The following is a 26,576-nucleotide window of genomic DNA, read 5'->3' as shown; positions in this document are numbered from 1 at the left end:
CAGAGTCCATTCCTTTCCTAACATCTGTGAAATGAAAGGACGTGAGAAACTGTAGACCATGTATGTCCCCAGAGGTCACAGAGTGAAGTAGCCTTTATTCTTTCGTCTTTGTAGGCATGGCAGGACTTTGAAGAAACTGTAAACAGTTCCACAAAAGATGCGCTAATGGATGACAGAGAAGCTCCTACATACCGTCTTCAGATAGAACCACAAGATGGATGTCATCCGGGTGAAAGCGTGGAAAGGAGAGTAACGCCCTTGCCTTCTGTCTCAGATGAAAATGAAAATCAGCTTGACGGGGACAGGCCTGCGGGTCTGACTGGCAGTGACAGTGCAATGGGAAGAGCCACGGTGTTTGAACAGGACAGTCTCAACAATAATGAAAGCTGCCTGCCCCCCTGTGAGGTAGCCCCCAGTGAGACAGCAGAACAGACTCCATGCGAAGGTCCCAAAGATGATCAGCCTTCCTCGGGACAGGACAAAAAACCACCTGGAAAAAGAAGTCCAAGAGCCAAAAAAGGGACTCCTAAGAAAGTACCTCCAGGTAAGTCCTTCAAATTATCTTACTATCCTTTAATAAAAACCAACGTTTCTCCTTGCTTTTCTTCTTTTAGTCTTGTTCTGCAGCTTCATCTGTAGATCCCACTGTGTGGTTCTTTCCAGTGTCACAGTCTGTGGAGGAACCATGACCTGTTTAGTCCACTTCGTTATAAAGACACGGTTGTCTGCTGCCCTTAAACTTTCCTACTCCGTCGCTGGGGCCTTGGGCTCTGCCCTGTGATGGTGTGTGCTAGGACAACTTCACATAGGCTTTCTGCCTCACTCAGTAGGTGAACAGGATACATGAACTTAAATCATTTCCTGTCTTGTACCAGTGTTGAGTTAGGCACCTGGTTTGGATATCTGTGTATCTTTGGTTCCAAAGTAATTGGCATTTTCCTTCAGAATATAGTTTGACAGGTAAGACTGCAGCTGGGGAGGTTTGTGTGACTCACCAGGTATTCATGGGGAAAAGCCACCACTGGTGATTTTTGTGCCTGTTTTTGTTTGGTTGATTGGGATTTTTGTTTATTTGGTGGTGGTTGTTTTATTTGTCAGAGACATGACGGTGCTGGCATGCTGTTGACTGGAAGTCCTTACAGGAATACAGTGTGCCCAGGCCGGCAATGTTTGCAACAGGACTAGTGAATTAAGAGAATGTCTTCTCCTCCATTCTGCTCTCATGTCCTTGGGCTGATAAGAAATGTAGTACTCCATATCCTGGGTTTCATCTGTAGTTTTAAAATTTAGAGTAAACTATTAAAACTATGGGCTGAGGGGGTAGCTTAGTAGATGAAGTCCTTGCTGAACAAATACAAGAACCAGAATTCAGATTCCTTTTTTCTTATTTTCTTCCTTTAAAGTTTTATTTATTTTTAGGCCGGGCGTTGGTGGCGCACGCCTTTAGTCCCAGCACACGGAAGGCAGAGGCAAGTGGATCTCTGTGAGTTCGAGGCCAGCCTAGTGTACAAAGCTACACAGAGAAACCCTGTCTCAAAAAACCAAAAAAAAATATATATATTATTTATTTTTATTTTGAGTGTGTGTTGGTGTTTTGCCTGCATGCATGTCTGTGTGAGGGCGTCAGATCCCCTGGAACTGTAGTTACAGACAATTGTGAGCTGCCATGCTGGAAATTGAATCCAGGTCCAGCCAGTGCTCTTTCCAGCTGAGCTCTCTTTCCAGCTGGTCTGGAGGCCTACATGTACCCCAGTGCTATTAGGTAGAGAAAGGATTCCTGAGACAAGTTGCTACGTAGACAGGCTCCGAGTTGAGTGAGAGACCCTGCCTCAGTTAAGAAAATGGAGAGCAAATGAGGAAAACACCCAGCCTTAACTTCTGGCCTATCAACCTCCGTATGCACATACCTGCACAAATATAGCTGTACACACATGTGCTTACAAACATTCAAGCACTCAGAGAGACTGTTAACTATTCCTTATTTAATGAGGTAACCGTAATTTGGCTCCAGTAAAGATAACTTATAACTTGATAGTTCATATTCCTTTGTCTTTTCTGGGTCGATGAATACATTTTTTGTAAAAAAAAAAAAAAATCTGTTGATAAACATGCACATGTACTACCTTGCTTTATTGTATGAACTGTCCTTAAAGGCACATCGGCTCTGTCCTCCAGTCTGATGGCGCTATCTTTAAGAATTGAGACCTATCTGGGAGTGGTGGCTCACACCTCTAATCCCAGCATTTGGGAGTTAGAAGTAGAAATGCCAACCTTGACTACATAGTTCCAGGTCAGCTGACCATAGAACTAGCGAGAAAGCCCAGTAAACCCCGCACCTGCTAGCAGTCATTTCCTTAGAGCCATCCCACTTGTAGGCATTTGCTAATTTATTTTCTTCCTCTATAGATCTGTCCTCTCTGGACATGTTTTTATCACTGGTCCGTCTTGACTGTTTTCTTTCATGTGTCACATGTGTCACCTGGTTCACTCAGGTTGTGATATATATATATTTGTACTCTGTTTCTTTCTATGGCCAAGGAATGCTCCATTTTATGGATGTAGCGTATTTCTCAGGTATTCATGTCCAGGTGAACATGTTGGCTTTTATACTTTTTGTCCATTGTGATGCCTCTGTGAACATGTTTTTATTTCTCTCATTTATCAATGGGAGGTGGTTCTGCATGAGGGTAGCGTCGTGTTTACCAGGTGAACTGTTTTCCCTATGTGGCTCCACCAGTTCATATCCTCAGTAAAATATGGGAGAGTTTCTGTCTCTTTGCCAACATTTGTTAATGTCTGGTTTCTTTATAATAGCAAGTTGTTAAAACGGAGATAGAATTAACAGACCACAAAGTTTGCCTTTTAAAGCCTACGGCACAGTGGTTTAATTATAGCCACAGAACTGTGCAGCCGTCATCAGTACTGGATTCCCTGTAAAAGAAACTATGAACCCATTAGCAGTCACTCCCCATTTCTCCAGTTCTTCAGCTCCTGGCAATCAATGGCTCACAAATTTTGTATGACTTAACAGACAAGTTCAAATTAAGTGTCTAAAGATTGCCGTAACAACATTTGGTGTTTACTCAGCACTTGTCACCATGGTATCTACACATCAGACAAAACAGCTCAGGAAATAGCCAGAACCAGAGGTAGGCAGTGTGTGGAGGGAGACGGAGGAAGGCAGACTCTTCTAAACGGAGCTGCTGCTGCGTTCACCACCTTATCTCGCTCTTCTTTTGCCCTTCACAATGTGTCCAGCTGGTCAAAGACACTGAGGGCTGGGAGTTGGAGGAAGACAAAACCTGGAAATGGATCTACAGCCTGGAGTCGGGCCGGTATAGTCAGAGCTGTGGGTTTGCAGCTGTGGGATGGCTGGCTGATCTGCCATCAGGGACTCAGTTCCTCCCTTGTCACAGCTTACCTGCAAGGAAGCAGATACTGCATACCGTGTAGCATTGTCCTCGGGACAACAGACAAGTGTGTATGGATAAGTTCTTGCGCTTTCTGTGTCACTGAACATTCTTTGGGGAGACATGTCTTAGTTAAAATTTAAGAAGTGAATCTGACTGAGTCTGCCTTAGCTGCCTCAGCTCCTTTGTCTGTGGTACTAAGAACCGAACCTGTGTTTGGCATTAGATAGAAAGTGCACACTGGCATGTTACCAAAGTCTAAAATAACAACTGGTGATGCCATAAAAAAAAACAAAAAAAAAAACCATGGACTCCCAGTTGCATCTTATGTGTCTGACTTGGTCTATAGAAGAACTTTTCTAACTGGCCTCCAACTCCATGTCTCTAGTCAGTCACATGTGAATTCTGGGGATCCAAAATCTGGTCCTCATGCTTGTGTGACAGCCACTTTATCCATCAGCCTTGTCTCCAGCCCAATTAGAAAAGAAAGAAGGAAAGAACTCCCCTGGTCTCCTAACAGATTTCCCCAACTCTAGAGACTTAAAACAGCACACACTACACACACTATGTGTCATCTAGTTCTTTAGGTCAGGAGTCTGCCCTCACTCTCTGGGCTAAAGTGAGGCTATCAGCCCAACCAAGTTCTTCCTAGAGCCTCCAAGGGGAGTCAGTTCCCTGCTTTCCAGCTTCTCGCCCAGTGTGTGGCTCTCTTCCTCCATCTTCCCAGCCAGCCATGCCACTTTGACTCCACTGCCTATGTTATGGGCCCCGTGGTCACACAGGCCCCTCGGTGACCCAGAGTAACTGGGTCACCTCCATCTGCTGCTTCAGTTCTCTTTGTAACATGAAGGAATGGACAGGTTCGTGGGCTTGGGCACAATCATTTTGGGGGCCTCTACTCCGCAAACCTGAAGATGTTTTAACTAGGGCCCTGTGATAATGCTTTACATAACAGCAAAGTCTTGGAACCACAGAGGACTACTCGGTCAGCAGGCGTTTATTGGGTTTTGTATACCATGTGCTCTTCAACTGCTGATGATCAGCCTTTCAGTTTGTTATGTTCGGGTGAGGGAGCCTCAGTAACAAGCAGGGGCAGCCTAGCAGAGGAGGGAGCCTTACAGGGTCAAGCATGCCCTTAGCAGTGGAGTGCAGTGTCCAGGGAGAGCTGTCAAAGCGTCCAGGAGGAACTGATGTCTAAGCTGAGATAGGACAAGTGAGATAAGGATGAAGAGGAAGGAAGTCGTCAGAGTAGCCCAGAGCACAGAAACCATCCTGTGTTTTGGCTGATCTCTGTATCTTTTTTGGCTGAGGACAGTCGAGGAGAAAAAGCAGAGTAGAATGCCCAAGATTTGGGAGATTAGCAAGGTCCAGATTATAAATGTGCTGTGTTATAATCACCAGTTTGGATGGACTTTCCCAACAAGCTTGACAATAATGTAATGGGAGCCACAGCCAGTGTGCCAAACAAGTTGGGGCAGTGAAGTGTAGAGGTGATGGAGACGGTAAGGGGCTGCGTGAGGGATGCTGGCAGTCTCCACCGTGGGGGGCGGGGTCTGAGATGAGCCCTTTCTCTAGTCACTGGGTTGTGATTTCAGGCTTGCTTTTAAAATAGAGTCTGAAGTTGGGTGGTGATGGCGCACACCTTTAATGCTAGCCTTCTGGAGGCAGGTGGATCTCTGTGAGTTCGAGGCCAGCCTGGTCTACAGAGTAGTGAGTTCTAGGACAGCCAGAACTACATAGAAAAACCATGTCTTGAACCACAAACCCCAAATACAGTGTCAGATTGTCAGTGCAGCTTTCAGATTCTGTCCCCAAACTACATTCAGTCCTGGTAAATTGATATTTACTTAAGTAATGGGATTTTATACATGGTGAAAATGAAAAAAATTATACCTCCAAATTCATGTATTTTTTAATTATATGTAAACATAGATGGATATAGACAAACATAAAAATAAGGGGATATTTTAGGGGCTCCTGTTTGGGTTTTTTGACACAGTATCCCAGACTGTTCTGTAACTCACCGAATAACTTGGATTGGCCTCAAACTCACAGTAGTCCTCCTGACTCCTCTTCCATGGACCACCATGCCTGCTCTCTCTCTGTCCTTCAGGGCTAATTGAAATGTGCCATGTAACCGCGGTTTTGAAGTCTCCTTTGGTTTCTCTTTCTTTACTCCAGATTTTTACGGGATCATGATTCCTACAAAGAGATAATGTCCTATTTTCCTTTGTTTAAGATAATTGCCTCCAGGCATCAACATAGGTCAAAACTGCATTTGATTAAATGTTTCTTGTGTTGTTTTTAAAATGGTTATTCTGTTACTTGACTTTAATTATTTAAAACAAAACAAAACAACAACAACAAAACCCCAGGAAAGTGAACATTGGGAAGAGCCACAAAAAATCAAAGCACACACATAAGCAGTAGAAAGTGAAAAAAAATTTAAAAAGCAGTAGAAAATGAGGTGCTGATACAAGCCACAGGATGAGTCTTGACAGCATTCATTGTGCTGGATGAAAGAAGCCCCTAACCTAGACTTTCCACGGTAGACAGCGCTGGAGCTAGATAGTAAAGCTGTTGAATTCTGTACTCAAACAGGTGACTTCTATGTAAGACATGTAAATTACATCCCAGTAAAACTATGTTTGAAAAGAATATAGAGGCTCTGTGTGTGTGTGTGTGTGTGTGTGTGTGTGTGTGTGTGTGTGTGTGTGTGTGTGTGTGTGTGTGTGTGCAGAAACAGGTTATATAGCTCCACAGGGCCACAAAACACAAAGGTTCCTGCTAAAGGACAGTTCGGTGATGTACCACCTTTGATGCAAACTGTGCAGAGTGCTGTTACATTTGTTTCTCCTTGCTTCCCTTCAGACTTCATTCCCGAGGTTCTAACCTTCCTTTCTCACTTGATCTTGTTATTCCAAAGATAATAGGAGTTTTAAGAGAATTACAGATTAAAACGGGGGGGGGGGAAGATATGGATTACTCTCTCTCTCTTTCTCTCTCTTTCTCTCTCTCTCCTTCAACAAAGACTTGCTGGTTTATAAACCTTTTAAAATTCACGAGTTACGGGTTCGGGCAGTGTACATGTGGATGTCAGAGGACTTGGTGGCATCAGTTCTCGACTTCCTCCTTTACATGGGATCTGGGGATTGAACTCAGGTCTCTAGGCTTGCTCACACATGCCTTTACTTACACCCTTTCCTGCTTATATACTTCCACATAAGGTCATTTAATTTTAAGAATCTTGTTCACCTTCATGTATCTGAGAGAAACATGAAAACATTTTGTATTTGGTGGCTGATGTATTTAGTGTTCTTGGAATGAACTTGATAACATGGTGGGACCTGGCCATTTTCATATTAACCAAGTCTGTGCCAGAGTTGAAAAGCTCTGTATTAATTTCACATGGAACTTTGGCACTTGAGTTGTTTGTTTGTGGACAAGAAGTTTAAGAACTTATTAATTTAAGGTTTAGGAATTTGCGTAGCTAGTTGCATGCTTGGGCAAGCCCCTTGCATATTTTTAGTTTTTAATAAGACCTATTGGAGTGTAGAACAGCTAATCAAACGTCTAAGAGGAAAATTAGAGATTCCCAACATTGGTGCTAATTGGCATGATCTGCATAATTTAGAGCCTAATTCCTGGCAATATTTGTGTGCATTAAGTGTGCCATGAATACAAAATGAAAACAGCCTGCAGCAAGCTCTAGAAAGTGACAAAACTGGAGGGAAGAAAGATCAGGGAGCTCATGGCGGGATGGTCACAGCTGCATGGGGTCACCTCTTTGAAACCTCAGGGTCAAGGACCGAAAAACCCAGCTGTGCACACTCTCGGTGGCACCATTTGTTAAATCCCCTTCCGGTTTTACAGCGTTCATTTTGTGAGAGGCTTTCTCAGATCCACCAAACATTGAGTTTAGGATAACGTGGTGATGTAATGAGCCCTGTATTTGGAAGGAAAAAATAAATAAGACCTTTAATATCAAGATAAGTTCCGCCGGGCAGTGGTGGCGCACACCTTTAATCCCAGCACTCAGGAGGCTGAGGCAGACGGATCTCTGTGAGTTCCAGACCAGCCTGGTCTACCAAGAGCTAGTTCCAGGACAGCCTCAGAGAAACCTTGTCTCAAAAAACAAAAAAACAAAAAACAAAAAACAAACCAAAAAATCAAGATAAGTTCCGCTGAAGGATGTAGACCTAGGCTGCAGCTCAGTATGACTTACTGAAGATTTTAGTTAGAGCCCATCCTCTTTTAAGTGCTCCAAAAAGCAAACAAGCCATAAAAAGACTTGCAACCTTTGCTTAGGGAAAGTGCGCTTTGTGTCATCTACCAGCGAAGAACGAGAGGGTTCTCTTGGAGGTGTGTGCGCAGCTGTCCAGAGTCTGATGCGATGGCAGTTTATAAGCAGAGTGTTGCAGAATATTATTTTAAGGTGTGTTATTTTTGCTTACACTCTGGAACATCTGTTTAATGATGCAAAGATGTGTTTGATTAAATAAAATTAACCTGCGGTCAGGAGGCTGGGTCAGCAACTAGCTGACAGGAAGTTGTGGGGAGGAGCCATGTGGAGGGTGGAGAAGGAGCACAAAGACGTCTTGGGAGGCACAAGGAGGTGAGCTAGGTGAGCTGCTTGCTATTCACCCTCTCTGGGAAGCGGGATTCAACCTCAACCTTTGAGTCTTGAGTTCTTTAGCAGGACAGAGATTTAAGTAAGTTTCCTTAGTAACTTTGAAAGAGTCGGTGCCTGAGGGAACAGAATTCCCTCAGACTATGCTAGGCTGCTGCTGGTAGATTCAGAGTTGCAGTTGCTGAATAGGAATAGTTGGAGCTTAAAAAGCAAACAATTAAAAAAAGAAAAACAGCAGTGGAGAATTTAGCAGATGAGAGGCGTGTCCTTCAAAACAGCCCCAAGTGTTAATACTCATGTTTAAATTGCCATCTAAAGCTGTTCATGCCTGGAACCCCAGCACTTAGGAGAAGCAGGCAAGAGTTCGAGGCCTTCCTGAGTTATATAATGAGTCCCAAACCAGCTATGGCTGCATGGTGAAATCCTGTTTCAAAACAAGCAATAACTTAAGATGCTACCTAAAATAAATCCTGGTGACAGTTCCAGTGCCTGGGAGCATCATATGTGTCACCTTCTTTATTCTTTATCATCAGTTACTTTATTACTATGTTAATAAGATAGCATGACCCCATCCCAACTTCTTCACCAGAGCCCTGCTTGTGCCTGATGCTCTCTGAAGGCAGAGGCTGTGGCCTGAGGGCATGGGAGGAGACCCAGCCTTGGAACAAGTGGTAATTATGCTCTAATGACATAATGCATCCCTTTGACCCCAGGTCAGGCCTGGAAGACTGTTTCAGATTTATCTTTCTCATAATACTGGCTCTAGTGCTGAGACTGCTTCAGTGTGTTTAGACAGTGACTCCAGTATTTCAGTGGAGAGTGCTCTCTATTTCTCTTGTCAGTTAGAAGCTAGACCTCACATTTATGTTTCCACCTGATCTGTCTGCAAGATTATGGCCGACATGGACACAGCAGTTTTGGGTGCAGCAGTGTAAGAATAAGTTCCACAGTGGCTCAGAGAATCACAGTAAAATCATAGAACCGGAAGTATTTTTTCCTTTTACTATTTTTGTTGCTGTAAACATAAATTTGCCCTGCTAACCACTCATTCCCCCAAATGGTCTGTTCATTCAGTGGCAGTAATTATATCCATAATGTGTGTATTTCTAAACTCAAGTCACCCAAACAGAATGTGTGCGTTAAATGCTAATTCCCTTCTTTGATCTGTCTCTTTCAGTCTCCCTTTGAGTTCTTTCTTGTTTTCTTCATAGCTTCCTTAAATCTTTGAGCATGTTAGAGACGGTTAACTTATTTTCTTTGGTAGGTCTGACGTTTAGTCTTCCCCGGGATGTTCTCCTTCGTTTGATGTCTTTCCTTACACAGGCCATTCTACGCTGTTCCTTTGTGTACATGGCAGTGACTCTGGGAGGCCGAGGGTAGTACTTCACGACTGGGTAGCTGGGGTTCCTCTTCAGGGCTTTACAGCTTGGCTCTAAGCTCTCCTTTAACAAACTGTGGTTCTGCCTCAGCTTTCACTCCCTGTTCAATGCAGAGATTAAGTTCATCCAGGTGAAAGCCCAGGGTCTCCTCAGGCTTTCTCTAAGCATTTATCTTCCCAACAACTAGGGATGGCTTGATTACACAAGCACTCTCAAATGCCCTGGTTTCTTGAGGGTAACTTTATTCCTGGCTTTTCCTCTCTGGCTTTAAATGTCATTTTGTGACCCAACTAGTTGTCATTTGACTTTCTGGTTGCATAATGCCTGCCACTCTCCTAATTAGATAAGGCAAAGGCAGCCCTTCAGGTAACAGAGACAGGTTAATAAAAGGGACATGGAAGAATGGGCTGCCTCTTCTGCCATTTTGCTTTGAAACCCTAATTCTAGGGCTTCCATCACACTATGCTTACCTTGTCATTGCTAGCTTCTTGGTGGCATCCTTTAAGTCTCATTTGTCTGTGATAATGTGTCATACTCATGGATTTTGCCATCAAATGATCCAGTCACACTATTCCCCCAGCCTGGAGCCAAACAGTTGCATCTCAGCTGTGTTCACAGATGGCAGATTACCAGGGTGCAACCGTAGCCTTTCAAGACAAAGGCTGTTAATTGATATCACAGGGTTCTGCAGAGTACCTCTTGACAGCCTTCAGGCAGAGGCTCCAAGCCAAATGGATCAGTTATGTACAGAGACACAGAACTGAATAAACGTATCTCAGTCAAGATAAGCTGTCCAATCCCTGCCCCAAAGTTGTTACAAATAATTTTTAAAAATCAGCTAAAATGGGTTCTCAACCTTTTGCTAAAATCAAGTATAAAAGCTAAGTTAAATGTTAACAGACAAATGTTGAACTGTGGACTCTATTTTGCAGCTTAATAAAGTTGACAGGTGTTAGGTTAAATTAGGGCTTATGTATGAATCTGCCTGTCATCTGCAAAACGTATAAATAGCATCACCAAGTTGCTTGGTGGGTATTTTAGCTGTAACTCACATGGTTTTGCAAAGGAAGGTAAATGGAGTTTCTTGTTTCTCTCCAACCATTTGGGTTCATGCACAGCAGCAAAGAGCTTTATTTATATTGAGTGAGACTTTATAGTGGAGGGAAATTACATGTAGCAGTTCATGCTTTGATTTTCTTGCCTAACTAGAAATGTGTTTTTACCAGAGAACTTTGTATGTACCACAAAGAAATTTAGTGATAATTCATGAAGCATTATTAAGCTACTCAAAGCAAAACATTTACAAGGCTCATAGGACATCATTCAAAGTAACAATATCAAAATTACCTTGAAAGACACATGGCGAGCGAGCCATGAGCTTCTGTATTACAGTGTGAAAGCCCAAGTAGCTGTTACAAAATCATTCGGTACAGTAGAGAGGTGCAGGTTGTGTTAGTCTGTAAGTTCACGGCTATGCCAGTGTTTCTTTTGTTAATCATTTCCCTGCCAAAACAAACCCCTGAAGGATTCATTGCTGAGAAGAAATGAAATCTGAAGCCATGGGAAGGTGTGAAGGAGACTTGAGTCCTGACTAAGCAAAAGAAGCCAAGCTGAAAGACAATCACATGTTACTATATGGGGAGTCCACTTGTGTTCAAACTAACAGTGTTGATAAACATTGAACTAAGTATTTTAACTCTTCCAAGTGGCTCTTTGTGTGTGTGTGTGTGTGTGTATGTGTGTGTGTGTTTTGGGGGGGGTGTCTCTCATGTAGCCCAGGCTGGCTTTAAATTTCCTATGTAGCAAAGGATGACCTTGAACTGTTCCTCCTGCCTCCTCGGAATGCCAAGGCCACTGTAGAGTGCCACTCTGTCTGACTTCCAGCATAGTTGCTTCTGTTACTCACTGCAACACTGGGGATGTAAGCTTTAGTAGCCTTTGCCTCCAGATACTTTTCTTTAAAAAAAGAGCCAGTCTCCGAAGTAGGCCTGTCTTAATGATCTTTTAAATGACTGTGAGGATAATGATCTTTTAGATGATGACTGGGGGGGGGGGGGGAGCACACGCACACCTCGCTTTGTCCAGCGGTCTCTACCGTCTCATTTACTGCTCACATGCTCTTAGAAGGTAGATGCTGTCTCCCCCAAGCTGCAGAGGAATGGAGGCAAAGTTAGAATCAGAGGTTAGTGTCTCCGCAGAACTACAGGAAATAAGGTTGGAAGCAGTCTGCCTGGCTTCCAGAGCTTCCGTTCTCTGGCTCCTTGGCAACAAATAGTTTCCCTTTTCTCCCTTCCCCTCCCCTTCCCCTTCCCCTTCCCTTCTTTCTGTCTTTCTCTCTTTCCTTCTTTCTGTTTTGTTTTCTTGAGACAGGGTTTCTCTGTGTAACAGCTCTGGCTGTCCTGGAACTTGCTCTATAGACCAGACTGGCCTCGCGCCTGCCTCTTTGTTTTTTTGAAAAAGGATCTCTCTGTGGAGTCCTGTGTGTTCTGGAGCTCGCTCTGGAGACCAGGCTGTCCTGGAACTCACAGAGATCTCCCTGCCTCTGCCTCCTCCTCTGCTGGTATTAAAGGTGTGGCCGCTATGCCTGGCAGATGGTTTTCTAATATGAATTATTTGTTCTGTTAATGGCATGAAACCAGTAAGGGCATATTTTCAGTGTAACTCCATATAGTTAGAACATCAATGTCTACTTTATATGTCCCTAAGATAAAGTATGTCCTTATTCAGTAGCATGATTATATAAGTCATGATAGAACTCTGTTGTAAACTTTTGGCAGAACTAAAAACAAAAACCCCACTGTGGAAATGCTGTGGAACTCTTCCTGCAAGCGCCTATTTCCCTGCCTGAAAACCTTCTGTGTTTCATGTAGGGGACTGGAGGACACTTCTTGTAGGGCCAGGGAGAGATAGCCTTACTTTCATTTTTTTAAAACAATTTTTTACAATGATGACCTTTATATTTTTTCCTTTTTTTCATTTCCTTTTTTTTTCTTTTTTCTTTTTTTTTTTTTTTTCTGTGTAAGGGATGGAGTCCTAGGCCTTACACCATCAAGCAACACCAACTGCCTCTTAATTCTTTCTTTTAAACAAATGTTACTGTTTATTTTACATGCACATTGTAGAGGTCAGTCATTTATGTCAGTTGTCTTCCTCAGTTTCTGTCCATTGTATTATTTTATATTATGGATAGGTAGAGAGGGAAAGAGATTTGAGACTGAGTTTCTGTGAAGGCTACTTTTATGCTAACTTGATATAAGCTGAACTCATGAGAGAGGAGGGAACCCCAATTGAGAAAATGCCTCCTTAAGACTGGACCATAGGCAAGACTGTGGGACATTTTCTAAATTAATGTTTGATTTGGGAGGGTCTAGCCCATTGTAGGTGGTGCCATCCCTGGTCTGGTGGTCCTAGGTTCTATAAGAAAGCAGGCTGAGCAAGCCATGAAGACAAGCCAGTAAGCAGCAACTCTCTGTGGCCTCTGTATCAGCTCCTGCTTCCAGATTCCTGCCCTGTTCAGTTCCTGTCCTGACTCCCTTCTATGATGAGCAGTGACATGGAAGCATATGCCAGATAAACCCTTCCTCCCTAATTGCTTTTGGTCATGGTGTTTCTTTCATCATAGCAATGGTATGGTAGGACAGTTAGGTAGACTGTCCTAACTAGGACAGTGTCGTGTTGAACCCAGGGCTCACTGGTTGGCTAGATTGGTAGGTCAGCATGCCTCAGGGATTTTCTTATATCTAGCTCTCCAGTGCTATTGTTGTTTTGAGACGGAGTCTCTTGTAGCCCAGTCTGACCTCAAACTCCATGAGTAGCTCAAGAAAGCATGGAGCCTCAGACCTTCCAACTTCTGCCTGCCAACTGATGGGATTACAAATGTGAACGCCCGAGCCTTTACTTACTCATCAGAGTCTCTGTAAGGATCTTGACTGTTTTAGTTGGTCAGATCTAGGAGAGAGATCTGAGAACTTATCTCCATTTATAGTGACTAACATTCTAAGGTCACTCTGAAAAATAGCTGGCTCCTTCCTTGTCCAAAGCTCTTTGCCTTATGGACTCTATCTCAGTAGGGAACATTGTCTCAAGAGGTAAAATAGAGGTGTGGGTGATACATCGCTGAAGTTCATGATTGTGTGTGTGAATGTGTGTGAGTGTGTGTGAGTGTGTGTGTGTGAGTGTGAGTGTGAGTGTGTGTGAATGTGTGAGTGTGTGTGAATGTGTGTGAATGTGTGTGAGTGTGTGTGAGTGTGTGTGTGAATGTGTGTGTGTGTGAATGTGTGTCAGTGTGTGTGTGTGTGTGTGTGTGTGTGTGTGTGTGTGTGTGGTGTGTGTATGTGTCCATATTGAGGCCAGAGGACAACATTAGACATCAGCCCTCAGATGCCAACCACCTTTGTTTTTCCTCAGACCATCTCTTACTAAGAGGTAGGCTGGCCGGCCAGAGAGACTCAGGAGTCCCCCTGTCTCTCTCCAGCACTGGAATTACCAGAGTGTACTACCATGCCCAGCTTTTTCTTATATGACTTCTGGGCATTGACTTTGGTTTTCATTCTTGTAAAGCAAACACTTGACTGACTGAGCTACCTGTCTTCCTCCTCAGCCCCTTCTGTACCGATACTCAGTTACAGTTCTGAAGAAATGGTTGCAAAGCATGAGCACAAATCACTAACTGAAGGAGGACAATAATTTGGGTTTCTGGTTTGTTGTTGTTGTCGTTTTTCCATATGGTTAATTTTACTTGAAAGTTTCACTGTCGTGGGGGTGGTAGTTGAAAGCATTCCTCCATGATGGGGTCTAGCCTGATGCAGTCATTCCCTTCATGTTCTGCAGGAGACGCCACACCTTTAATGCAGACATCGAATGCAGAGCTGCAGGCCGCTGGTGAGGAGGCTGCTGGAGTGAATGCAAATGACCCCCCCAAAGCTCCAGTGCCAGAACTGCAGCCACTCTTCTCCCTGATCCGAGGGGAGGTGGAGCAGATGGACTCCAGAGCACTTCCCCTCTTCCTCCATCAGGTAAGACCACAGCCTTTGCTCTCAGTCTCACTAACGCTGCTGCCAGCGTCTGGAGTCATTGAAATCCGGTTCTCCATGATTGATCCCTCCCTGCCATTGTTGACCCTAAACGCATGACTGGTAGGAAATCTGGCCTATTCTAGGGGGTGGACACGCTGTAGCCTGGATGATTTGTCATTTGGATAGTAGCCAATGCCTGTATTTGGTGATTCAGCTAAGTATAAAGAGAAATCAATATGGCAAGAGTTTAGTAAGCTCCAACTGGATGCCAAGAGGCCTGTTAGCCACTGAAGGAACAAAGACTTCCTAAGGCAGGTTCTGAAAAGAGCCATGGTGAAATGGGAAAGAAGGATGTAGATACAACTGTGGGGCTTTGTGCTGTCAGAGTGGACAAGTCTACGGTTCAGCATTAACTTTGCCCAGTCCGCAACAGAGAAAAGAAAGTGACTCTTGAGATGGATGGTTAAGGTGAGCAGGTGCTGGACCAGTTAAAAAGCGCTGGTTGCTCTCCCAGAGGATTTCATTCAATTCCCAACATCCTCTTTTGGCCCCTACAGGCACCAGACACACAAGAGGTGTGCAGACATACATCGTGCAGGCAATACATGTAAGATTTAAAAATTGCTAGACGGAAATCATTTAAATATTTGTGATTTGCATTTTATTTGCAGCTAAAATGAATTGGTACTTGGTATTGTAATTTTAAAAAAGCAGCTCTCAAGAGAAAGACCCCGTGCAACAGGGTTCAAGCAGAGGGATTTTTAAAATTAGGGATAAGGATCATAAAAAACGGGAAAGGGGGGTAGCAACCTCCAGAGATGGGAGCAGCAGGAGAGAGGAAAGGGGGGGGCAGATAGGGAGGAAGGAAGGGTGGGAGGTGGGCAGGGCCCTTTAAAAGGGAACTTAGTGAATGTGCACAGGTGGTGCTCTTAGTGGCAGCAGCTGAGGGCGTGTCCTGTCAGAGCCCCAAGGACAGGCCAGTGCAGATGCCTGAATACTAACACTGGGACTAGAGAAAGGTGTGAGTGTGTGTGTGTGTGTGAAAGGTGTGTGTGTGTGTGTGTGTGTGTGTGTGTGTGTCTGTGTTTTCCTTTCTTTCCTTTTTTAAGATGGAGGTTTCATGTACCCTAGCTGTGTAGCTCAAGATGCCTTGAATTGCTGATCCTTCTGCCTCCTGCCCTCAAGTGATGTGATTCCAGTCCTGAACCAGCATACCCAGTTTATGTGGTGCGAGGGATCAAGTCCAGGACTAAACGAGCACTCTGCCAAACTGAGCTAGCCCTTAGCTTTTCATCTCATTTACTTCTCTTTCAACTTCTGCAGTAAACAGTCATAATATTTTTAAAGTAAAATGTGCTTTGCTTCCAGGCACTAAGAGGTATACTTTTATATGCTGTCTGCTGTATGACTGTTGAGGAAACATGGCCTGCTGCCTGGCCCCTAACACAGTATTGACTCTCCATCGTTGAGGACCGCCTCACCACAGCAGCTTTCCCTTGGCTTCCAGCCTTTGTTGCATGTGCACAGTGGGTTGTTTGCAAAAAGTGTACACAGCTGCTTCATCCTTCTTATTATCATTTGCTCACACAGACTTCCACAACACTAGCACTAGAATTTGCTATTGGATTGAATACATCCATGTTTAAAATAACCTGGAAGAAGTTTGAACATGAGCAGCATGTAAATAGCATTGTAGCCGGGCATTGGTGGCACATGCTTTTAATCCCAGCACTTAGGAGGCAGAAGCAGGTGGATCTCTGTGAGTTCGAGACCAGCCTGGTCTACAGAGTGAGTTCCAGGATAGGCTCCATAGCCACAGAGAAACCCTGTCTCGAAAAGCAAATAAATAAATAAATGAATAGCATTGTAGTAAATCATTTTAAAGGTTGTGTGTCTGTGTGTGTGTGTGTGTGTGTGTGTGTGTGTGTGTACACCCTTGAAGACCAGAAGAAGCTGTTGGATCCCCTGGTGCTAGAGTTGCAGAATATTTTGAGCTGCCCATTGTGTGCTAGAACGTGAACACCAGCCCTGTGGAAGAGCAAGCACCCTTAACCTCTGTGCCTCTCTCAAGCCTCTAAACTTCATTTTACCTGTGGATTCTGAAGTGATGGGTTATAGTGTCCTTGTTCCCAGGTGACGTAAGTGCGAGTATTAGAGACACTTAAAATTAGCCCTGGAGGTCTTGTGGTTTATGGAGAGAAAAGATGCTGGAGGAGGAGGCACAGAGAGAAAGCAAACTTAACAAATGACAGACGTCGCCAAACCAAGGGTGAACGCATGTGGCCATTGATTTTCCTATGGTTTGAACTTCACTGAAGAATTTCAGTGAAATGTTGGGAAAAATATTTAAGATAAAGATGGAAATAACAAGGCAAACAGATCTTTTTATGGAGTTGCTATCCTTAAGCCATAGTTGCATTAGAATTAAGATGGTTCTTTTCTGTGGCAGGTGATCCCTGTACAGGAACAAATCAGAAAGGACAAAAAGGTCCATTTCAGTCGTGAAGACAAGTAATCTTGACTGGGCCTAAAGATGATCTGTTTGCATTGCCCCCTCTCCCAGAAACATGCAGTGTCCTAGCCCTCTAACTGCCGTTCCTCTGCACCCCAGCAGTCTGTATCCTTGAAGGGAGCCCAGTGAGTAGAGGGGCATTTACTGAGCTATGTGGCTTCGGCTTCTTTATCACTCTAAAGCTGGTGGAAGATAAATTGAGTTGGTGAATGTAAGTGTGTAGTACAGCGATTGGTGCACAGCAAAGCCTTAGGAAAACCACACAGTACAGTTCTGCTCTCGCTGTCACCAGTTCACGAATACCATGCAGTACAGCTCTGCCCTCTCACCAGTTCACTTCCCAAGAGACACTCAGCCGGACAGGAGAGGAAGCAATTTTCAGTACATCTCCTTATGCCTTTCACATGCATTCATCAGTTGTTAACATTTTGACAAATATCTATAGTTTTCTCATTATGATTTGCACATGCACAAACATTTTTTCCACTCAAATATTTTAAATTTATTATAGCTTGTATGTGTATGATGGGATGTGAAGTACATGCCACCATACAGATTTTGGAGATCTGAGGGCAACTGCATGGACAACCTCCCACCGACATGGGTTCCAGGAGTCAAACTCTGGCTGTCAGGCTTGCACAACAGACACTTAGACCTGCAGAGCCATCGCATTGTCCCTTCCTCTGTAATATGCAAGTGTCCTGTTACTTCATTAAATACCATCTGAATTTCTTCACTGTACAAACTTCCCTGCCTTTACTCTAGTGTTATTTAGCTCTCTCCCCTTCTACCTAGTAGTTACTGTGACTTAGCGAAGACACAGTGGAGACCATGTTATTTAATTGCTCAAAGCCTTCCAGTGACATCTCTTCTCATTCACAGTAAAAGCCAAAGCCCTTGCCGTGGCTTCGTGTGGTCTATGCCTGTTACCTCTCAACCCTTGATTCCTGCCAACTTTCTCTCAGTGTTTTCCAGGAGCTCTAACCTCCTAGCAGCTCTTCCAACTGACAATATTCCTGCTTCCGGGCCTTTAGTATCTCTTCTCTCTCAAGAAGCCACACAATGAAATAGAGTATAATAAACCAGGCAACAGAAGATAGGAGACAATGGAGACTAGAGGTCACTCCCAAATGTTGGAAAGATGTCTTGCTCAATGGTTCCCAACCTTCCTAAATCTGTGACCCTTTAATACAGTTTTTCGTGTTGTGGTGACCCCCAACCCTAAGATTATTTCATTGCTACTTCATAACTGTAGTTTTGCTACTGTTAGGAACTGTAATGTAAACATCTGATATGCAGCGTATCTGGCATCTGATGTCTCTACCCACAGGTTGAAAGGGACGGGTCTAGGTGAAGGGAAATTTGAAGGTGACAGCTGCGTAGGAAGGCAGATGGTACTGCTACCAGCAGATTAAATCTTGGGGCAGATTCCGCAGTCATTGCTTTGTTTCTGAATACTGTTGAATCTGAACATATTGAAAGAAGATTTAGACCTTTTTGGTCTGAGTATTCGAAGTTACTTAAGTGAGGCATACATAGAAAAACTGCACACTAAAAAGGAAAAGATGAATATAGATGGCAATTGTATAGTCTGTAGTTTTAAAAACTAGAACTTATATCTTTATCAGTTAAAAAGTAATTGGAATCAAGGCATCAAGCTGGTTCACCAAGCCTGATGACCTGAGTTTAATTCCTGGGACCCACACAGTAAAAGGAGAGAATTGACCCTTGAAAGTTATCCTATGACAGTGCACTCACTACACACACACAGACACACACAGACACACACACACACACACACACACACACACACACACACACACACTCACATGCACACACTCACGCAAGCATACACACAAGGGGGGTACACAAATAAATGTGTGAAATCTTTTAAAAGTTTTCCTTTTGTTTATTTTGCCTGTGTGTTTGTACTCACTCACACACAGCACCTGTGGGGTGAGAAAGCAACCTGTGGAAATCATTTCTTTCTTCCCTCCTACAGTGTGAGCTACAGGGTTTTAACTTGGGTCATCAGACTTGACAGCAGGCACTGTACCCCCCAGCCATCTCCCTGTACCACCCTTCTCTTTTAAGATGGGGTCTCACCATGTAACTCCAGAATTCAGAACTTGCTATGTAGACCAGGCTGGCCCCAAAACTCACAGAGATCTGCTTGCTCCTGTGTGCTGGGATTAAAGGGGGAGGGACACCACCCAATCAGCCCCAGTTGGATTGCTTTGTTAATTAATGTAACTATGCTGAGGGTATAGCTCAGGGGTAGGATGTGTGCTGAATACTTCTTTCAGGCCAAGAAAAGAGTTTACTGTATGGAGTGGCTTATTATAAGGTAAACGAGATATTTGCTTAGGGTCTTAGTATAATAACATGGGACAGATGAATGTGTGGGAAAATGACTGTGTGTATTTGTAAGGCTGGGATGGTCACAAGCAAAGAACTTAGCAATTCGTCCTCTGTTGAAGCATGAGAAGTCAAGAAACGGGACATACGAGCCACATGATACATAGGTGCTCAGAAGCTGAGTCAAGAGGATCTTGGGAAGTTCAAGGTCAACCTGGGCTGCTTAGTGACTTCCAGTACAGCCTGAGCTACAGTATGAAACAATGTCTCAAAGTTTAGCTTGAGCCCAGTGCATATTGGTGTACCTCCAAACACTAGGGAAGTTGGGGTAGAAGGCAAGGCTTTGTTTCTTACAGATGTGGGTGGTTCTGACCATTTTAAAAATAAAAATGCCACTAAGTGTCAGAACTGGGACTAGAACAACTGGTGGTTCACCTATAAAGGCCTTGAGCTACCTGCTCCACTAGGCTGCTTTTCAGGGTTAGATAAACAGGGCAGTGAAGTTTGCCTCATTGTCCTGCTCAACTTACATGGAGGGGATTTTTACAACATAAATATTCTGCATATTTATTTTGAAGTTTCCCTTTTCACCTAGAAATACTTTACTTTGAAGTGTGGGGTTTTGTTACCCTGGTGATTATAGAACTCACAGATGGGGTGGTGTTCACCTATAATCCCAGCATTGGAGTGGCTGACTCAGGGGAATTGCTGCAAGATCGAGGCCAGCCTGGTCTACATAGTGAGTTTAAGGTCAAACAACAACAAAAACTGCCATGGAAACCTAAAAACAGACTGAAGATACATATCTTCACCCCCCCCCCATCTGATTATATAGTAAGAATGAAACCCATCAAAACTTCTCACATGGGAGCAGCAATTAGTAACTAACTGTGAGCAAAATACAAAAGGCAAAGTGATGACTTTAAAGGGCAATACTGTTTAATTTTCTTTGGAAATCTGTAGATGAAAGGTTTCTAGCAATTTCTGTTAGACATAACTCAGTGGTACTCTGGAACCTGCTTTTTCTAGCTCGTGGTGATCGTGTTGAGTGACGTCCAGATGTTGTCAGCTTCATATTGCACGTGACAGGAATGTGCACACAGCACACGCCAGGGCCCCCAACACCTCAGAACCAACTCTGAAAGGTTTCTCAGCATTCCACTGGTAGCGCCATCGTTGTGGGATATTCCCTTACACTGTGTGAAGATGTGTTATTGTGATTAGTTTAATTAAAAGCTAAGCTAGGCATGATTTTAGGGGCAGAGAGAATTTTAGGAAGAGGTGGGATTGCCAGCCAGACACAGAGGAAGCATGATACATAGGAGATGAGATAAAAGGCCATGAGCCACATGGCAGCACATAAATTAATAGAAATGGATTAATTTAAGTGGTAAGAGCTAGTTAGAAACAAGCCTAAGCTATTAGCCATGCTTTTATATTAATAAAAAGTCTCCATGTTGTTTATCTGATTGCTGGCCACAGGGACAGAAAAAAGACTCCCTACAAATGGTGCCCTATGTAGGACAATCAACTCTTAAGTGTCCTGCTTGTCCACAGTCAGGGCCAGGTCCTGGCTGCAGATGCTGTATTGGGACATTCCCGCCCAGTGCTTAGCATTGCCACAATCCATGGAGACATCATGGTGCCCCATCATCTTCCTTGGAGACCTTAGGGTCACTGCTAGGATCTGGGAATCTCTGGCTGTCATAGTAAGCGGTTTCCGTTAAACAATTTAAACGCCACATTCATCAGATCTCTGACGAGTTTGGGGACCATTATCTATTAAGTATACCTGAGCTAAACAAACCTAGGCTTAACCTTGAAAACATACCTAACATGACAAGTTTGATTATCATAGATGACTAACTACTAACCTGTATTTCTTAATTATATATTACATTTTTAAATGAGTTGCATAGGTGCAATACCTTAAACAAGAGTAGAAACATACATTATAACAAAAATAACCTTAAACTTGTATCAATATGCAAAAATTCATACCAATGTGAAATATATGAGACGTAGTTTTTTTAGTTTAAAAGAAGATACAGTAATTATTTTTTTACCCTATCTTTTTAAAATTTTTCTATTAATTTAGTTTTTGCATTCCATTTATCCTATCATTTTATTTTAAAAGATTTATCAATCTATCCTTTCCTATACCTACCCCTCCTTTTTTGTTTATATTTCTGAATCTAACCTCCTTTGTTTAGTTTCCCCTCTGACCATGACCAAGAACAACTTGTAACCAACTCCCCTAAACAATGAAAAGTGTTCATTGGATGACCATCCACCCTACCTCTTGGGGTTGTGGGCATCGTGTTCTCTAGACTGCTGCTTGTTGTCTAGGGGCAATGGCATTTCTAGGGGGCCCTTGGGAAACTGGGATAGTGGTTCAGTCCCAGCACAGATGACTTTATTTTTGTTGTTGTTGTTTAGTCTCTGTGTAATAGGAAAGTGTAGAACTTATCTGAAGTCTTGGCTAGAGTAATCTGTGAGGCTGGACCACCCCAGCTAACTGTTTTGAAGTTGTTATGGATGCAGAATTTTGAGAAAACTGCAACAGACTGGTTCTGAGAGGCTGAATCATGTGGGCTACTTGTCTTTATTCACGTCCAATCCTTTTGTTCTGAAAACATACAAACTTTTAAAGGTAACATACATATCTGTATTAATATAAATATGGAATGTACAATGGTCGTAAGTCAGCTAAAGATGATTTGTTTTATGTTTGAGCAGATAAAAGACATCTATCAACTTTATACTGTCATTTGGACTGTATAGCCACACTGTTATGAAGAGTTTGTAGCCGACAAGATTTATTATGTCTCATCTAGTCTCAGAGCTGTTCCCATGTATTGGGATCAGCACACATGTGACCTGTCCTGTAGTCTTTCCTGCCTTCCTCTCTCACTTCTGCAGCCAAGATCCTCAGGAGGTCTCACCCAGTCAAATCTGATCTTTACTAATTTTGAAGGAATTTTTGTGTCCTGTGGGAACAAAAACACAACCCCTTCCCCAAAGCAATAAATTTTTTGAGTTCCATTTTAAAGTTAAGGCATTCTTAAAGTTTCTAGGCTGGTGTATTTCAGCAATCCCTTTCACCATCCCATGTCTCCCAGCAGTGTTGTTTGCTTATCGGCAATCAAAAAATTTGGACTCTTTCGGTAGCACAATTACTTAAGGTGCCAGCACCAAATAAAATTATTTAAAACAGTTATTCAGGGGGGAGACATGCACACACTCATACACGATTAAAAATGAAATAAATATTTAAAAACAGGACTGAAGTGGTGACTTCAGGAAAGTGCCTGCTGTGCAAGTCTGAGAACAACCTGAATCTGGATCCCCAGCATCTGTGTAAAAACACAAGGCAGGTCCCCAGGGCTAACCCACCAGCCAATCTAGCCAGTCGGTGAGCTCCAGGTCCAGTGAGATATCTTGAGTCCAAAAATAAGAGACCTAGACAGATATGGTGACATACATCTTTAATCCCAGCACTCGGGAGGCAGAGACAGGTAGATCTCTGTGAAGTTGAGGACAGCCTGGACTATATAGTGAGACCCAGTCTCAAAATTAATACCAATAAGAAAGGCGGAGAGCAATTGCAGAAGACACCTGTCTTAGGGTTTCTACTGCTGTAAAGAGATACCATGTCCGTGGCAACTCTTGTTTTTGTTTTGTTTTTTGTTTGTTTGTTTGTTTGTTTGTTTGTTTTCCCTGAGACAGGGTTTCTCTGTGTCTTTGGAGGCTGTCCTAGAACTAGCTCTTGTAGTCCAGGCTGGTCTCGAACTCACACAGATCGATGGCAACTTTTATAAAGAAACATTTCATTGGAGTGGCTTACAGAGGTTTAGTCCATTATCATCATGGCATGGCAGTTGTGCAGTCAGACACGATGCTGGCGAAAGACCTGAGAGTTCTTACATCTTGACCTGCAGGCAACAGGAAGTGGTCTGAGACACTGGGTAGTGGCTTGAGCATATATGAAACCTCAAAGCCTACCACCCACAGTGACACACTTCTTCCAACAAGGCCATACCTACTCCAACAAAGCCATGCCTCCTAATAGTGCCATTCCCTATGAGTTTATGGGGGCCAATTACATTCAAATCACCACAGCTCCCCATGCCAAAGTCTAGTGCATACACACACACAAACATACTCAAAGAAAATATAATAAATAAAAACATCACAGCATACCCTTGTCTGTTATGGCCTTGCTACTTACAACCCTACCACTTGAAAGGCCAGGAACAAGAGGATCAGGAGTCATGGTCACCTCATCTGCATATGGCGTTCAAGGCCAGCCTTGGCTACATAAGACCTGGTCTCAAACATATGCAGACACCAAAACTAGTCTCCCATAAGGTCCTGAGCTGGCTGATAGTTTTTAAACTAGAAATGAAATGAATAGTGTAAATTCTCATGTAATATGTGTGTGTGTTCCATGGTACACTTGTGGAGATCAGAGCACAACTTAGGGAAATGTGTTCTCTCCTTCCACCATGTGGGTCACATGGCTTGAACTCAAGTTGTCAGCCATGGTGGACGCCTCTTTCCCTACTGAGCCATCTCACTGACCCCATTTCTAACTTCTAATTTATAATAAAATCATCATTTTAACCTTTTCACCCCATTGTACCTTTGTAGCTTTCCCCAAATCCTTAAGAGTTAAACTTTAGGGATTCAGTGATGCTTAGGACTTGAACTAGACTAGATCGTGGTGACCTGAGAAGGCCTGTGCTTAATTAGCTGATGGAGACCTAAGGATTATGTCCTGTACCTACAAAGTCCTCTGACTTTGAGTGTGGTGAAAGTGTTTTTGTTAGTAATCTACCAAATCAGCCTCTCAAGATCTTACTGGCTCCCAAGATTGTCCTTTGACTCAGATATTAATTTCTTCTTTTGTCTTTACAGGTAGCTGAGACCTATTTCCAGGAAGAGGACTGTATCCTTTTCTTAACTCCAGGCAGAAATTCATAGAACACTTGAAGAACCTGTTTTTTTGTTTTGTTTTGTTTTTTTAAAGTTGAGGTCTGTGCGACAAGATGCGCAGACCATATGGTTTTGGTGGGGTTTGGCAGTTGTGTGTGCCCTTGTAACCACCTCAAAGAGCAAGGTATGGGAAATAGGTCACTCCAGAAAAACCCCCTAGAGCTACCTAAATTTGACTTTCGTTAAGGAGGCCTAATTACCAACATTAAACGTTTATGTCCAAGAGAACGGGGAAAACACACGCTGCTGAGAAGGGGAACTTTAAAAGTCTGTTCAAGCCTCTCGCTCAAGCACACGAGTCAAGCACACACTTAATGGAGCCTGCCGCACAACGCTCAAGGTAACTCCGCTGACCTATGACTGCAGCAGTGGTCCCAAGCTGCTCAGCAACAAGGCTATGTCCAGAGAAAGGCATCAGCCGGTTCTTTTGTTATGTGGGGAGCACCAAGATAAGATGCTCCTGCATCATCGTGCAATTAGAATTTACCTTTTTTTTTTGTAAATTCTTTAATTATTACTCATATTTACATATCCATCCCCCCATTCCCTTGCCCTCCCATCCTCCCATGTTCCCCACCAACCCCCACCCACCCATCCCCCAACTCCTCCCCAGGGATGGTGAGGCCCTCCACCAGGGTCCTTCAAAGTCTGTCATACCATTCGGGGGGAGGGCCTAGGCCCTCCTTGCTGTATATGGGCTACAATAGTATCCCTCCATAGGGAATGGGCTCCCAAAGTCTATTTGTGCTCTAGGGATAAAGACTGGCTCCATTGTTAGAGGTCCCATAGACTGTCTTGGCCTCCTAGCTGCCACCCACATTCAGAGGGCTTGGTTCGGTCCAATGCTGTTTCCCCAGCTTTATGACTTGGGTCTCCATGCTCTCACTAGGTCAGGTGAACTGTTTCTGTGGGTTTCTGCAGCACTGTCTTGACTTCTTTGCTCATCCCTCCTCCCTCTCCACAACTGGATTCCAGGGGTATGGTTCAGTGCTTAGCTGTGGGTGCCTGTTTCTGCTTCGAACAGCTACTGGATGAAGGCTCTAGGAATGGTAATCAAGGTAGACACCAGTCTCATTATAGGGGAAGGGCATCAATGGCATTTTCCCCACCACTGCTTGGATTCTTATTTGGGGTCATCCCTGTGGATCCCTTTTCCTTTTAAAGGTTCCTCACTGACAGAAATGTCTCATGATGAATGGCTGTATGTAAATCTTCACTAGCAACCAACTAAATAATGTTTTCAAGGAGATCCCATGTAAGCTTTGGAAAAGGGAGCATTTGGTCCTGGGCAGAGGGATCAGAGGAGTTGTTCTATTTGTGGTCCCTTCCTGGTCCCAAGGATCCATCCTTAAGGGGACAGAGAGGGAGAGCCGAACCTCTTGGTGTTCATGGGAAGGACACAAAGCTAAACCTTCCGATCCTCTCTTCCTTTTTTCTGGGTCAGCATTTATAACATTGCCCAGAGGAAGCTGGGCATTTGGTCAGTGTTTCTCAACCTCCTAAGATGCAAGTTTGTGTGGTACAGATAGAAATCTAAAAGGTCATAAGAAGATCAACCAAATCAAAAAAAATGGAATTCTGTGATAATTAGGAAAGTCACTGGAGTAAGTTAGTTTTTTTTATAAAAGAACCATCCCATGTTTCCACTATTTAGCATTTCATACTTTTGACTTGGGGAGAAAAATGTCCAATAAAAAGTAAGTAAAGGATCATGAAATCACAAAGAGACAATTGCCTGAAGGGTCTCAGAGTCAGGGAGTCATTTAAGGAGGGAAATTAAGGAAAACACAGACTCTAGGATCCCCTGTGGTCCTCTTTCCAAGTAGATGGCTTTAATGACAGCTGCCGGTGCATTGCCAGATGGACAGTCCTTGAGTAAAACCTTTTGTGTCTCTTTGCTCAAGTACTCTACATCATGTGTTACGATAAAATGTACTTACTTCGGGCTGGAGAGATGGCTCAGAGGTTAAGAGCTCCGACTGCTCTTCCAGAGATCCTGAGTTCAATTCCCAGCAACCACATGGTGGCTCACAACCATCTATAATGAGATCTGGTGCCCTCTTCTGGTGTGCAGATATACATGGAAGCAGAATGTTGTATACATAATAAATAATAATTTTTTTAAAAAAAAAAAAGAACATTTAAAAAAATGTACTTCAAAGCCAGGAGACCTCACGTCAGATGTGCTTAAATTTAAAATATTTTGAACCTTCCCATTTTTGTTTTGTTTGTTTGTTTTTTTGTCAGAGGTGCACATTTCTTGTCTTCTATAGG

The 26,576-nt window shown here is 43.4% G+C and overlaps 1 protein-coding gene across 1 annotated transcript in view; it reads left to right on the top strand.

Moving 5' to 3' along the window:
• The window catches only part of Cnst (consortin, connexin sorting protein), an 83,558-nt gene that overhangs the window by 33,528 nt on the left and 23,454 nt on the right, over positions 1 to 26,576 (top strand). Inside the window, exons 2-4 of the mRNA XM_027418859.2 lie at positions 115 to 544; positions 14,250 to 14,434; positions 24,225 to 24,255. Of these exons, the coding sequence (XP_027274660.1) occupies positions 166 to 544; positions 14,250 to 14,434; positions 24,225 to 24,255 (595 nt within the window). The 5' untranslated portion in view covers positions 115 to 165. The remainder of the gene's footprint in view (positions 1 to 114; positions 545 to 14,249; positions 14,435 to 24,224; positions 24,256 to 26,576) is intronic.

Source organism: Cricetulus griseus, chromosome 5, assembly GCF_003668045.3.
Source record: "Cricetulus griseus strain 17A/GY chromosome 5, alternate assembly CriGri-PICRH-1.0, whole genome shotgun sequence".
Taxonomy (NCBI): Eukaryota; Metazoa; Chordata; class Mammalia; order Rodentia; family Cricetidae; genus Cricetulus; species Cricetulus griseus.
The sequence above is the reverse complement of the archived record's forward strand: the minus strand, read 5'-3'. Positions and strand labels throughout refer to the sequence as shown.